Below are 15,069 nucleotides of genomic sequence, written 5' to 3'. Positions count from 1 at the left end.
GCCAGCGCCTCAGACCCTGGCGGACGCCTCACTTGGCTACAGTTCTCAGCCCCGACTCGCGGGGAGCGCCTTCCAGGCGGAGGCAGAGGGTCCTGCCCGCAGACTTGTCCCTGGCCGGGCGGGGCGGTGAGTCAGCACAGGTGGAGGACAGCTCGGCGCAGGACAAAGCGTCCAGGGCTGGCCGAGCCCTGCCCTCCTGCGACGCGCAAACACCGCACGGGGCCACCCGGGCCTCACAGGCGAGGTCCTGGCCGAGCGCTCAGTTCCAGGTCGGGAAGGATGTGAAAGGGCAAAGGTCAGTGCCCTGCTGACCGCGGACGGGAAGCCGCCCGGCCCTCGCGGGCCCGCGGACGGGTTGTTCTCTGGAGACTATGATTCTCCAGGTGAGAGAAGGTGGGCTTCTGGGCTCAGGACAGAGCCCCAGGGTCACAGAATGGGGTGAGGGGAGCCCCAGGGAGCACTCCATCCGGTGCCCCCAGCCTGGGCTAAGCCAAGGGTGAAGGTCGGGCAAGGTGTGAGGGGCGTGAGCCCTGCAGGTGGCGGTGGGGCGCTGAGCCGCACCCTCTGGCCCGCGCAGGCCCCGCTGTGGCACCTCCCGCCCCCTCACGTCTGCCCGGGCCGCAGCCCCGACCCCCCACCCCATGTTACCTGTGGTGAACCGCGGCTTGGTCGGGGGCTCCTGCACAGACATGGGGAAGGTGGCGGATGCAGGGGAGGACTGCGCCCGGGACAGAGGCCGGTGGCTGCCGAAGGACACGGGGATGCCGGCCGCCTCCATCGACGCCTGGTAGCTCCTCAGCTGGTGGACCCGTTGCTGCTCCAGGAGGAGGGCTTGCTGGGGGAGAGGAGACAAGAGCCATTTTTGTTGCTTCCAGGCAGCTCCTGCCCCTGGCTGGAGGGCTACGTGTGTCCCCTTCTCCCAGGTCTCTCATCCACCCGGCCCTTGGGCCCCGGGCGGCACCGGGTGGACAGCCTGTGTTGGCCCCGACCAGATTGGACATCCCCGTGGGAAGATGGACCATCAGTGGAGATGCCCGGCGAGGCTGGTCAGGGCTGACAGGGAGGCCCGGCCCAGCCTGGGGGCCGCGGGGGGTCCCTAAGGAGGTGGCACCCAGGGAGGCAGGGGCGGCCGGGCAGAGGGTGCTCGGGGCGGGGCTCGGAGGTGTGAGAAAGGGACTGGCACAGGAAGCCACACCGACGGGGCTCAGCAGCAGTCCCGGTCGGGTCTGGTTTCGACCAGGAGCACTTGGTCTGCACGCCAGAAACTTGGGTGAAAAGCACATCACGGCCGGAAATGCGACTTCTTCTCCATCCCCGACCTCTTCCCTCTCCTGGTCTCACACGTCCTCACGCCAGGACGGAAAGGACGGCTGAGGCAGAGACGGCCAGGGCCCAGCGGTCTGGGCGTCAGGGCCAGGGGGGTGTGGGTGCACCTCTCCGAGGCCTGGACCCAGAGGGCAATCCCCCGGACCCCACTTTAGCCAAAAATAACCAGAGTAAAAGTGGGTGAGTTAAACACACACTTTAAAAACTTCTTTTTTTACAAAAGTTATCTTCCATGTGAAGAACGGGCTTCTGTGGGAGAATGCTAAAAGGTCCTAAAGCGGCAAGTTTGCAAACCAAAGGGCCTCCGCTGGATGAGGCTCTAGGGCTCGGAAGCAGGGAGGCCACAGCCCCTCGGCTGAAGCTGGACAGGCCCCCCATCACCGCTTCCCTGCTCTGGACTCTGAGCCAGCGGACAAGCACGCACAGGAAGACGCCACGGGGACCGTGGGCTGGGTGGGAGAGAGGTGCTGGGCCCACAGGGAGGTGGGGTGCTGGGTCTGGGGTGGAGTCAGGGGAGAGGTGGAGGTGCCAGCGGTGCGGGCGGCCGCCCAGCCCCTGCCAGATGCGCGGGGAGCGGGGGGCTGCCTCCATGGGCGGCCACGGAGGGGAGGGCAGGATACCCTGTTCAGAGGTGCTGGAGAAAGCAGGGCTCCTGGGCGACTGCGGGCTCCGCGGCCAGCCCTGCCTCCGTTCCCGGGGGGAAACGCTGTCCTTTGGGAAGCGCGGGCCCCGGTGAGGAGCAGGCCCCCTGGACGAGGGCCCACGGCTGTGCCGTAACCACAGGGCCAGCCTCTGTCCGGGCTCCTGACCTCCTGCCTTTAGGAAGCAGAGTGGAGAGGAGAGCCTGGAGCCCCTCCCAGGCGCTTTCTCCCCTTCTGCTGATGGGGCGCCCAGTCTCTCCAGATACGAGCCGCTTACAGAACGTGGTGCCCGTCTTAAGCTGCACATTGTTGCGTGTGCACGAAGTTCCCCCGAGAACAGAAAGCAGGCGTTTCTCATAACTGTCTCAGGCTTGGAGTACAAGGAGGATAATTTTCCTTAGTAAACGCTGGCCACTTTATCATTGACAAGACACCAGCCCTAAAAAATTGTCAAAATGCCTTCCAATTTCATACCAGCGTATGAACAGCAAGCTGAATTCCAGTTATGATGAGAGGCTGGCTTCCTTCAGAAACGTGCGAGGCCCACGCCCCCCAGCAGGGGAACAAGGCCCCAGCTCAGGCCCTGTCACCTGCAGGAGTCTGCACAGCACAGAAGACAGCGGCTTCCTCCTGCTGTGACTTCCCTGTTTTCATTAAGTGTTGGCTCCAGTGCACGTTGCAGAGTGGTGTTTAGCGCTGAGGCTGTGGCCCGAGACAGGAGACCGGCTGCCCTCCGAATGAGAAATAACAAAAGCAACACAGCGCCAGCCACCTGCGGTGCCTGCCCTGGCGTGTGGAGCCGGCAGAGAGGGCTGACCTGCTGCCTGTGCGGAGTCTCCAGAGAAACCTATGAGCTAATCCCGTGTGTCACCTCCCGCCCCAGTCCAGATGCCCCCGGGGAGGGCAGACGAGCAGCAGAGGCGCCTGGCCTGGGCTGCCGGGCCAGAGGAGGAGCTTGGCTGGGCAGCCAGCACCAGGCCCAGCAAGGAGGGGGTGGGCAAGCCGGGGCCCTGCACCTCGGGTGTTGAGCTCCACCATCGATGAAGGACACGATTAGATATTAGATTCCACTCCTCAGATGCCCTGGGCCCAGCTTATCAGGAACAGGACAGCTCCCTTGCGGCACTCGGGCTTCTAACACGGGGCTTGCTGGCCGGCTGCGCTAGTGTTTTCTTGACCTGGCAGTTTTACTTTTCACTCAAGTCAATGAATCGTTCCTCAGACTTATTCATCAGTCTTATGAGTTTGTTCATTGCATGTCAGTGCCAGGGAACCTCAGCCGCTCTGGATACCTGGGCCAGGCTGCTTTTCTGCATCTGTAAGGCTGGTCGCTAGTGCCTTCTTGGCCCCCAAGGTCCTGGCTCCTGCTCAGATGTCACCTAGCTTTCTGAGCAGTTAACAAATCAGCCTCCCTCCCCCATGTTTATGCTGGTCCCACCAACACATGCATCTGTGTTCATCTACAGTCTGTGAACCTGAAGGAAAACCATCCCTAAGGAGTTCAGGGCCTGTGCTTAGCCGGAAAGCAGGCACATAAGTACCCACAGCGGGCAAAGGGCCAGTGTCCCTGGGTGTGACCGCCATAACACAGACGTCCCACCACACCTCCCGAAAGACGGGGGCCTGGGCGGCGGGTGTGGAGGAAGACGCCCTCAGACTCCCTCTAGAGGGCGCTGCCCCCGGGACCCGGCCGGCTCGCCCGCCCCTGCTCTGTGGCGTCACCTGTCTGAACAGCAGCTCCTGCTCGGTGGGCTGCCGCTGGCCCGGCGCCACCTCCTCCTCATCGCTCTCAATGGGCTCCTGCTTCACCTGCACCCCGGCCAGCGTGTGCGCCTCCTTCGGCCCCGAGGGCCGGTCCAGGAAGGGCTCCTCCAGGAGGGCCTGGTGCTCGCGCAGCTCCTCCTCGGTCTCCTCGGGGTGGCTCTCGGGCTGCCGGGCCGGCTCGCTCGCTTTGGGGATGATCTGCAACACAGAGGTTAGGGACGGAGCTCGGTGTGACGTGGGGCAAGTGAGATCGCGGGACAGGAGAAGGCTGGTCACAAAGCCCACACCTCAGAAACACAGGGGCCTGCCTCTGACGGTGCTGTTACATGTGCACACACGCACACGCACACGCGCACGCACGCACACACCAAGCCCACACCTCAGAAACACAGGGGCCAGCCTCTGAGGGTGCTGTTACACACACACGTGCACGCACACGTGCTCACATGCACGCACACGCACACGCACACACACGGATGCCGGGCGCTGTCCAAGGTGTTGAGAAAGGTCACAGCCCGGCATTTGGTACCTGCTCTTAAGCACCTGTGTGCCTGGCGCAGCGAAGCGCAATGCAAGTCACAGGTGTGGACCCACGTCCACACCTGGGCGTGAAGAGGGAGGCCTCCTTCCTTCGCGGTCACAGCTGCCAGGAGAAACCCCGCCCGTGCCCCGCCCCCCGCCACCTCAAGCACATGCACGTCCCAGACGCCGTGGTGACCCTGCCTCCCAGCCCCCGACGGGGCCCACGGGGCTCCCCTACTCTGTCCCGGCCTCTGCGCCCACTCACTCCTCGCTGCCCGGTCTGCCCCAGGCCCGCTGCCCGGCACACCACGCTCTTCAGCAGTGCGGCCCTTTCCCTGCTGAAGGTTCCACATGCTGATGACTCCCAGACGCAGGCGCCCAGCCCAGGCCTCGCTCCTCATCTCCAGACCTACCGCCCAACGGCCTGGTACGCATCTCTGCTCAACGCGGACACCCAGGGCACCGGCTCTCGCTGGTCCTTCCCCTTCAGCGCCTGCCCAGCACTGCCCATCTCATGTCTCAGGAGAGCACGCTTCTCCCCGTCCTCACGCTCTGATCCCATCCTGCACCGGGCAACCTGCATCTCCTGCTAGATCACAGCCACGGCCTTCTGAGGCCCCTCTCCCGTCCACCTCCGTGTGGCAGTGACAGTGGGCTCTCAACGTGCCACCACCCCGCCTAAGCCCCTGAAACTCTTCCTCTCGTCCTTACTTTGCTCCTCTGCCGTTGACCCTGCTCACCCTCCCCCCTTGACCTGCCACCGTCCCCTCCAACCACGCCATGGCCGTCCAGACATCACTGCAGTTTCCTCCTGACGGGCTCCCCACGGCTTCCCTCCGTCCCAGATCCCCCTGGGCTGACGCCTCAACACCCCTTAGGCCTCCAGTCTTCTCCGGGAGGCATCCTTTGGCCTTCCGGGTGGAGGCTGGGTGATGCTCACCTGTGTCCACATCCCCAGGCTCCTCCAGCCACAGGAGTCACTGCAGCTCTGCAGCTGCCGTTTACACAGCCGCCTGACCTGCAGCCTGCAGTTCAGGTGAGGGTAGGGGCCACGGCTGACTTATCCACGGAGCACGTGGTAATTATTCATTAAACGTTCACCTGAACGACTGGGTAAGTGAATGCGCCATCCAGGGAGTGGGAGGGTCAAGGTGGAAAGTGAGCATGGCCAGCATCAAAGCACCCTGGGGGCCGCGAGAGAGCAAGCGCCTGGCCCGACGGGGACGAGGCGGGGACCTGGCCTGGCGAGCAGGGGACCAGCAGACGCACATCCCAGAAGGAGGTGCTGTGGTTGGCCGGCCCGCCAGGGCCTGGGAGGACGAGGGCCTGCCCTAGCCGCTGTGACGTGGGGGAAGGACAGGGCCATGCAGCAGCAAGGGGGCAGCATCTCCAGGCCTGGGACACGGCAGAGGGAGGGCCGTCCAGGATGGCGCCCTGGGTCTCGGGTGATGAGGCTGCCGCCCCGGGCACGGGGGCCAGAAGACAGACAGGTGCTGGGGGCACAGAGGTCTCGGCCGTCCCCGGTCTGAGGGGAAGTGGTGAGCTGGGAAGAAGCTGAGAAAGAGGAACAGACGTGGGGACCCCTCCTCTGACGTGGAGACTCGGGCACAAGGAATGTCTCAGAGCAAATTAATAACTGAACTGCTCGACTTTCTGTAAACTGTGAAAGAACAAGCCCCAAATTTCAAAGCCCCAAGTCTGAAGGTCGCTCTCCACGCATGATCCGTCCATTCGCTGTGGGAAAGGAGTCAGTGGGGCAGATGTGACTGGTGTCAGGGCTTTAAGGAGACGCGGAGCTCTCGAAAGCCCCTGTTTAGGTCCCTGCCATGTGAGAGATCTGCCCTGCAGGGGAGAACGAATCTTGCCACCACTCCGGACTCTGTTTCTAGAAGGAAACCGAGGTCTTCAAGGAAGCCTAATGTTTTCTCGTCCTGGGCGTTTGTATTTTAACAAGTCCTCACAGAGCCGCCTGTGCCCTCACCCACACCTGGAGGCAGTGAAGCCTGGCCCACAAGGGATGGATTCGGGACACTTGTGCCAGTGCTGGTATTCCATTAGCTTGTAACCAGCCAGGGGTCAGCTGTACCTGGCGGGTACCAGGGCCCAGCCCCAGAGGAAGACTGAGCTATAGATGCCCTCCTCAGCACCTGCCTTACTTTGCTGAGAAAATAGTTTTGATTGGGGTAGGGATTTATTTTATGCGATCATCCCTTAAGTTGTTTGTAATGAACACTGTAAAGGAAAGCAACCTATGAAAGCCAAGCCGTGGGGACCCCAGGCCCTTTCTTTACATCTGCCCATGGCAGCTTCTCATCAGAAAGTTTCCGTCCAGCTGGAACAAGGCGGCCAGAGCTGCGGGAGCAGGTCAGCGCCGCTTCAGCAGAAGGCGAGGGGGTGTGAATGGAGAGAAAGCCAGGGCGGGAGGGTGCTGGCTGGCAGACAGGCTCAAAACTCTATTTCGGGTAAACAATCCGCCAACCTTACATCCAGGTGCTTCGACAGATTTCTCACTGTGGTTCATCAAAAAAAAAAAAGTGTCTTGAAGTCTGTTTTTGGTGATTTTGAGATTTGTCAATCCCATCTGCTGCCCACACACCTGGAGTCCGCGAGGCCCCATGATGAGCTTCGTGCCTGGACAGAGTCCACTCGGGGCCAGACTGTGCCTGCCCCCCTACCTGCCCCTCGACTGGGGCTGGGTTGGGGCAGGGAGGACCCATCTCTGCTGGAAGAGGGCGCTGGGCCTCTCCCGGGCCCCCGGCATGTCCATAGGCGCCTTGAAACTTCAGCAAATGGCATCATAAGCCTCGGCTTTAGGACCCACGGGGTCAAAGCTCTCTCGTTCCTGCTGTCCCCCAGGGCCTGGCGCAGAGTCTGATAGGTAACAGGGTGGGGTTTGTGGGAGGTTTACTGAGCGTGGGGCCTGAGAAGGTGGTTGGGGAACAGACCCGGTGAGAGGACGCCACGGCAGAGGGACGGGGAGGGACACAGGAAGGGGGGACAGCAGCCAGGATGGACGTGGGAGCGGCCAAGGCCCCTTGCGATGCGCTGGAGGGCGAGGGTGTGAAAGAATTGGCAACAATGGACAGCGGGGTGGAGGTCAGGGAGAGGGACACGGGACAGGGACGGGGGCGTGGACAGCAGGGGGAGGGCACGGGGATGGGGGCTCCCAACACCATGGACTTCGCCCTCCAGATGAAGGTCCAGGAGGCAGGTGCTTTCTCAGAGCGGGTGGCAACCTCCTCTCCGCTCTGTGGAAAGATCCCAAAGGGTCAGGGGACTGCCTGCAGGGAAATGACCCTTGGGGGCTCAGCCAGGAGGGGCCCGAAGGTCAGCAGAGAGGTGGGTCCTGGCGCAGTGAGGGGAAGGCCGGGCAGATGGAACACGGCAGCGGGGAGCACAGATGCTCCAGGCCAGGCTCGCGGAGGGAGCCCGGGCGGCTGAGGGCCGGGGAGCGGGTACTTCGGGGGAGGCGGGGACGCCACGTGGACAGAGGCGGCAGGAGAGAGGCTCCCGCAGGGGAGGCCGAGGGGAAGGCGGGGCCCCTGCAGGGGACTTGGAGAAGCACGGTCACTGTCGGGAGGGAGGCCCCAGCGCCGTGGCCCGAGGGTGGCCTGCCGGGGGGTCACCCGGAAGCTGCGCCTGGTCCTGAGGATGCCAGGCCTGCTCCAGGCCCTACGGCAGGCGGCCTCTGAGTGGGTAAGTATATCCGGGGACACAGAGGAGGTGGAGGCCCCGGGAGCAGCGACCGAAGGGTAGAGGGTCCTCGTCGTCCGGGAGGAAACCGGGTTGTGACAAAGCTGAGAACATGATCTCCGAGGAGAAGAGGAGAGCCGCCACGGGAAGGCGCGCTCAGCGGACAGAAGCTCAGTCCTCGCTTTCTTCCAGCACTTTCCTTTCAACTCCAGAACTACAGCACGGTTTCGAGAACAGAGTAAGACACTCCACATGCCCTTCGCCTGGAAATCAACAGACGGCGGGCCATGGAAACAGAGGCAGAGGCCGCCTGTCCTTCTGCTGACCTGCCGCGGGCTGTCGGGCTGCTGGACCCAGCCGGCAGATGTGTCACACGACGCGCTCCCCAGAACCCCGGGGAAACCGTCCACCGTGGGGCTTTGAGGGACGGGCTTAGCAACCGTATCTGCTGTATCTGCTGTGTCCTACAGATGAATTCAGTACCTGTACCCACTGTGTGTTACATGTGAACTTAGTAACTGTGTGCGGTCCTGGTGACCTGTATTTAAGTTTCCTCCGTTGTTCCAGTAACGCCACTCGTGGCCTTTTGGTCTGATTTAGGTCCAGCTACAGGGGAAAATTTGTCTTCAGGTGTCCCGTACGAGGCTGACATTTCGGGAGAGTCCACGTACTCTGTAAAGTGCCCTGGAGGTGGAGGAGGGCTGCCCCCTCAGGAGAGACATGGGCGGTGCCCCCGCGGGGCCCTCGGGTCGGGCATGTGTCCGTCAGCGTGGAGCCGGGCCATCAGGGGTTGGGGTGGTGTGAACGTGTGGCCTGTGGACGTCAGTGCGAGGTCTGTGGGCTGTGTTCTACTTCTTTCCATGAATGACGGGCATAAAGGTTCAAGGGCTGGATGTGCAAGCCTCAGAGGTTTCCACATGCGTCCTCTGTCCCGTGTGGCGGGGCTCCTGCCCCCGGCCCGGGCACACCCGCCCTCGCCTCCCAGGTCTGCCTGGGTGAGGAGTGTCCCCTCCCTTCCCCCTGCAGCTTCATTGTCAGGGATCCCAGGGGCACGACCCCCATCCCTACAGCCCGTCCTGGCAGGATGCAGCACCTCTCGGGGGGCGGAAAGTCCACACTGGGGTGGGGGGGAGGGCTGTCCCCACGGGGCGGCCTCCCTGTGACGCCGAGGGGCCTGCCACACACCCGCCAGGGGTCTTCTCTCAGCAGTGACACCGGTGTGTGTGCAGCCAGTCTCCTTGGGCCACGGCCACAGACAGAGGTCTGTTTCTCTCCCTGTCCGTCTGTGACACGCAGCTCTGCATCCACAGGCCGGGCTGGTCACTCAGCAGATCCGGCTCCGTGAGAGGAAGCAAGGCTCGCTGCGGGTGAGTGTGGCAGCGGAGACGTCGGCGGTGATGCGGCAGCTGACGGGACCAATGGATCAGCTCTTTGCCTCCCAAAGGCCTTTAGGATCTTGGGAACACCCGCTCATCAATTAAACGAGAACAGATGTAACTCATGTTCGTAACAAGAAGCTTCTAAAAAGCCAGACTAGAGTTCAGGGCCCAAACCTAACTGGTGAGCAGGCCAGTATTTAAAGGTCGTTGGACACACTTACCATTAGACACCCAAACAAACGAGGCCCAGTTTTCATATTCACCATGGAGGCTGAACAAGCAGTGAAGCACGCAAGGAATGGCTGCAATCCCGGTGCACGCTGGCCAGGGCTGCAGGGAGCTGGCTCGGGGGCCGTCAGGGTACGAGCCCCCCAGGATGAAGGGCGGAAATGGCAGTGCTGGCGGCACTAGATGCGACTGTCAGCTGCCTGCGCGTCCCAGGAGAGCAGCGCGCAAACACGCCCGTCAACTGCCATTCGCTACGGCAGATCAACCACAGAACAAAACCCGGGGGACCAGCCAGCTTCTAAATCACTCTGTGAAGAATGTACCACACATGAATAGGTGTGTCCTGTCTTCCTAAAACCTCCTACCCATCCATCACTCGGTTAATGACGCAGTACAATTAAGAAGCCGCTCGGGGGCTTCCCTGGTGGCGCCGTGGTAGAGAGTCCGCCTGCCGATGCAGGGGACACGGGTTCGTGCCCCGGTCCGGGAGGATCCCACATGCCACAGAGCGGCTGGGCCCGTGAGCCATGGCCGCTGAACCTGTGCATCCGGAGCCTGTGCTCCGCAACGGGAGAGGCCGCAACAGTGAGAGGCCCGTGTACCGCAAACAAAAAAAAAAAAACAAAAAAAAGAAGCCAGTCGGTATTAGGAAGGTGACGTTAAGTGCCTTTGACGCTTTGACACTTGGTGGTGCCCCGCTCGCCCACCCTGATCAGGTGCCTTTCTTGCCCGAGTGGGGGGCTGGCTTCAGTGGCCCCTCCCACTACTGACACCGCCCTGTGCTGCCTGGTAGGAAAGCCCGCGCAGCCAAGGTGGCTCCGGGGTGGGGCTGGTGAGCCTGTGTCCCAGCGTCTGGTGGGCAGCAGGGGCCTGGGCTTGGCCTGCCCTGAGCATCTGGCCTCATCCCTGGAGAGGGCGGGGTCCCTCCTCACCTCTCCACCTTGCACCTGCCGGGCACCTAGACACATGACCCTTCCCTCGTCCCTAGGCCCCTCCCCTCCCTGACCCTTCCATCCCCAAGGGAAGCATACAGAGGCCTAAGCGCATCTGACAAGTGGAGCACAGGTAACCCACCCGAAAAGGGGAAATGATGGGTGAGCTTTCACGGGAAGCAGACACATCCGTCATCAGGTCTCGTGGCCCCCAACCCACTGGCGTCCTCACGTTTCCTTCCGAAAATCCCCAAAGCTGCCTCCTATCACCTCAACCTCTTATTTTAACAGTTATTTATTGAGATGTAATTCATACAGCGTAAGAGTCACGCCCTTTAAATTGTATAACACAGTGGCTTTTAGTATATTTACAGAGTGATGCAACCGTCAGCATAAGCTGCGTTTAGAACGTTTCCACGGTCTCATAAAGAAACGACACAACCCCAGCCCCCGGTGACCACCAACCTCCTTTCTGTCTATGGATCTGCCTGTTCTGGACGTTTCACGTGAATGGAATCACGCACCATGTGTGTGTTAGTCTTTGTGCCTGGCCTTTTTCACTCAGCACCACGTTTCGGGGTTTACCCACGTGTGGCCTGTGTCAGTGCTTCTTTCCTCTTTGTGGTTCAGCAACGTCCCATCGTACGGACGTGCCACGCTCTGTTTATCACGCACCGTGCGATGGGTACGGGGGCTGCCCCCCGCCCACCCATCTGGAGCAGCGCTGCTCTGAGCGCTCGTGGCCAGGCCCTGGCCCTGAGTTCTCCCGGACAGACGCCCCCGAGCTGCCAGGCAACGTGGTCGCTCCGTGTTTAACCTTCGGAGGAACCGCTGGACCACGTTCCGAAGTGGCTCGTCTCCTCTGACAGAAAGAGGCTTCACTCCGAATGCGAGCATTTAAAATAAGCCACTCAGAGTTGCTGCTCCTCTGCGTCCATAACCAGCAGGGCCACACTAACCTTGCCGCTGCTTCCTGTTGAAAGGGGGCCGGGAGTGACCGCCCAGACCTTGGAGGGATGCAGACCTCTGGGCGGGAGCCCTTGCGATGAGGCTGCTGCAACAGGCGGGCAGGGCACGAGTGCCAAGGGGCTCGGAACCCGCGTTTTGGGGGCCCCGTGCCTCCGTTGGGGACTCTCTGCTGCGGGTCTGCTTAAGAGGGTTAAGTGCCCTTAACAGACCCCAGAGAACCGTGCGGGGCTTCACGCGCACAGCCGGCTCCAGCCGCACCCGAGCCCCCAGGCCCCGCCACCCGCTGCGCCCGGGCCTCACCTTGCTGAGGTGCAGCTGCGGCTGCTGCAAGTGCTGCTTGTGCTTCTCCAGGAACTGCTGGTGCTGCTGCTGGACCACCAGGTGCTGCAGCGCCTGCGCGCTCTGGGGCAGCGGCGCCGACTGCGTGCGGCCCAGCGGGCGGTGCTGCCGCAGCTTGTGCGCAGACGGGGACACGCGCTCCGCCCCCACCAGGGGCTGCGCGTGCAGGGGCAGCGCTCCCAGGCCTGCCAGATAGCGGTCTGAAGAGAACACAGCGGGGAGAGGCGGCAGAGGGGAGGGGAGAGGGCCGTTGAGTGACTGACGGAGGCCGGCCGGTCTGGCACCGCCTCCCTGCAGCCCGCCGGGCCTGCTCTAAGCTTGGGCTTCAGGGCAGAGGCCTTCCATCATCTGGTCCCCAGACACCCAGGTCCAGGCTGTAAACGAGTGTAGCCCCGGCACAAACGTCCTCAGGGGGGCCTAGGTCCGGCTGAGGAAGGGGCCAGGGTTCTGGTGGCTCCAGAGCGTCCTGGAAGAGCAGGCCCTCCCCGACAGCCCACAGAACCTGGGTGTGAGGATCAGTGGTCCCTAGGGATCAAACCACCTTAAAGTTCTCTTAAAGCACAGATTTTATACACAAAGAGGGCACTAACACTAAAAAATCCTGATGCACATTGCCAAAATCTCTTTTTATGAATTTCTGGAAAGGTTTTGCTACCAGCTGCATAGGAAAAGGGCAGCTTGGCCGCACCCGTGCCTGGACTAAGTTTTTAAGTTAGGAATCTATATTGACGGGACAGGGTCTTGTTTGAATCTGTGTTTGAATCTTGTTTTAAAATGCAACCTCTTCATGCAAAACCCAGGAAGGTAAACGTTTTTCCTCCTATATTCCTTTGTATTCCAACCATCAGTATTTTTTTTTTAACGAGTTTTGATTGATTTTTATTTATTTATTTATTTTTGGTTGCGTTGGGTCTTTGTTGCCGCACGTGGGCTTTCTCTAGTTGCGGCGAGCGGGGGCTATTCTTTGTTGCAGTGCATGGGCTTCTCATTGCGGTGGCTTCTCTTGTTGCAGAGCATGGGCTCTAGGGCACATGGGCTTCAGTAGTTGTGGCAAACGTGCTCAGTAGCTGTGGCGCACGGGCTGAGGTGCTCTGCAGCATGTGGGATCTTCCTGGACCAGGGCTCGAACCCGTGTCCCCTGCATTGGCAGGTAGATTCTTAACCACTGCGCCACCAGGGAAGTCCCAGTATTTTTTCTTTTACAAATTGTTGGTTTAGATAGTTTACCATTTTCCCCTGGTTCCATGGGCAAAAGGGTATAACAAACCCATCCCAGGCCACCTGAGTGTCTGCTCCCTGGCACCTGAACAACATCTAATCATCCCTCAGGCAGACTATGACCCCAGATCAGTGTGTCTGACCAGGAGAAACAGCAGGTGAACTGACACGCCAGGTCTCGGCTGCCCGCAGAGGCTGGCCCCTGCGATGGGGCACCTGCCTGAGGTGGCCCTGGTGACAGGTGGGTGGCTCCTGCCCCCCCCCAGGGTCTCCAAAGCCAGCGGGGCTGTGTCGCCATGTTTAGTCTGAGCCTGAGACCCCCGGTGGGTATGGATTCTCAGTCTTTTCCTGGTCCCTTCGTGGGGGTTATTTCTGAATTAAAAATACTACTTTGTGCCAATAGGAAAAAAAACCCCTCAACTCTAACAAAACTGTCCCTTTTTACGTTTTCAAAAAGTTAATCAACCACAGTTCCCTAAGCCACCATCTCTTTTTATCCAAACCAGTAGTTTTCTGGAAAGGTAAGGTATTTTAAACTTTATTGTCTGCTTGGCTACTAAATTAAAGTGAATAACTCAAAATGTATTAGAGATAGAATAGAATCATTCTCTCCCCAGCTTTCTAGAAAAGCTTTTTTAAAAAAAGAACGGCATCATCGTAAAGAAGGTCTTTCAGAATTCATCAATTGTTGATGTAGGTATTGTGGGGTTTAAACCATTTCCCGGAGAAGATAAGGACGCCAGCCACACAACGCTGCATTGATGGCATTAAAAGGCTACTTAGTTACTGGAAAGGTCCCTTCTTGGAAAACATCCCTTGTTGTTTTTAAAGCTCCTGTGGACCCCCAAGGATGAGGGTGTAACAGGTGATGGGACAGCAGAGCCCTGCGCTGGGGTCACCCGGGCCGACCCCACATCATATCCCGCAGAGAAGCTTCTCTCGCTTCTAGAGGAGGGAGTACTAATTCCATGGAGATCTGAGGTCCGGTTGGACACAGGCTCAGGAACAAGGAGCTCAAGTGGGCCAGCGAGGCTGGGATTCCGGTTCCTGCCGCCGCTGCGGGTTCTCCAGGGCTCCCCTCTCTCTGATCTGGGCCTCCAGTAGCTCGACAACGGCGCAGACGCCTGCCTTCACCGGGCGACGCCTCCCAGAGGACACAGGCCGCGGTTCCTGCGGGGGCGTGGGCGTGCGCTGACGGTGGAGAGGCCTTACACACCCCGACGCCGGCAATGCTTGGGTTTGACACGGAGCTGCCCGGGGCGCAGGCCTTTCGGGCTGGACCCCAGTTTTGTTCTGCCTCCATTCCTCACCTCTCACCCCCATCCCACTCACCCCAAATTTGACTCCAGCGCCTCTGGAGGGTAAAACTGTGGGGCTACAACGCTCAGGGACAAGTGTAGTGATCAGCACCCCTGAAAACTGGGCATCCCGACCTTCCAGTAGCAAACCCATCGGCTGGCAGATAGTTCCCAGTTCAGAACCTAAAGATGACCCCTTAGATCATTAACAAGAGTTTCTGATGATAACTCAAAAGCAGTTGGTTTTCAGTATACGTTGTAAAACTTTCAAGCATGAGGGCACAGTAAATTAGGATCAAATTCTGTCCTGGGTGACCAGCTGCCTGCAGAGGCCGGCTGGGTTGGGTGGGGGGAGGGCTCAGGCTGCCCCTCCCACAGGGACCTGCTTCTGAGTATTTGTGAAATGATGCGGTTCTAGCTCTGACACTGTCTGTCTGTCCACAGTGACCACCAGCAAGCAGGCAGGTCTGTGGGCCGACCACTGGGGAACCTCAGGGAACCTGCCAGAGGCAAACCTGCCATGATCCTTCCTGACTCTGCTCAGACACCCTGCCTGGCATATGGCTCCATCGCAGAAATGTCTACTGTGTACCTTCCCTCGTCAAACACCGCGGCGGGTGGCAAGGTCATAGGAAAGCCCAGCATCTGTTCTCCGGGGGGACGGAAGCATGCCCAGAACTGCCTGCACAGAGTGCCCGGGAGGAGGGCCGGGGGGCACCTGAGCGGGGCCTGATGCAGAGAAAGGGCTCTGAGAAAAGCG

The 15,069-nt window shown here is 60.4% G+C and overlaps 1 protein-coding gene across 4 annotated transcripts in view; it reads right to left on the bottom strand.

Moving 5' to 3' along the window:
• Positions 1-15,069, bottom strand: part of HDAC4 (histone deacetylase 4) — a 289,607-nt gene that overhangs the window by 51,089 nt on the left and 223,449 nt on the right. For all 4 annotated transcript variants that reach the window (XM_060106519.1, XM_060106521.1, XM_060106520.1 and 1 more), the window contains exons 12-14: positions 11,755-11,993; positions 3,690-3,929; positions 649-835 (exon numbers count right to left, since the gene is read on the bottom strand). In XM_060106519.1, coding sequence (XP_059962502.1) covers positions 649-835; positions 3,690-3,929; positions 11,755-11,993 — 666 coding nt within the window. The remainder of the gene's footprint in view (positions 1-648; positions 836-3,689; positions 3,930-11,754; positions 11,994-15,069) is intronic.

Source organism: Mesoplodon densirostris, chromosome 8, assembly GCF_025265405.1.
Source record: "Mesoplodon densirostris isolate mMesDen1 chromosome 8, mMesDen1 primary haplotype, whole genome shotgun sequence".
NCBI lineage: Eukaryota > Metazoa > Chordata > Mammalia > Artiodactyla > Ziphiidae > Mesoplodon > Mesoplodon densirostris.
This window is presented reverse-complemented; position numbering and strand designations above follow the sequence as displayed.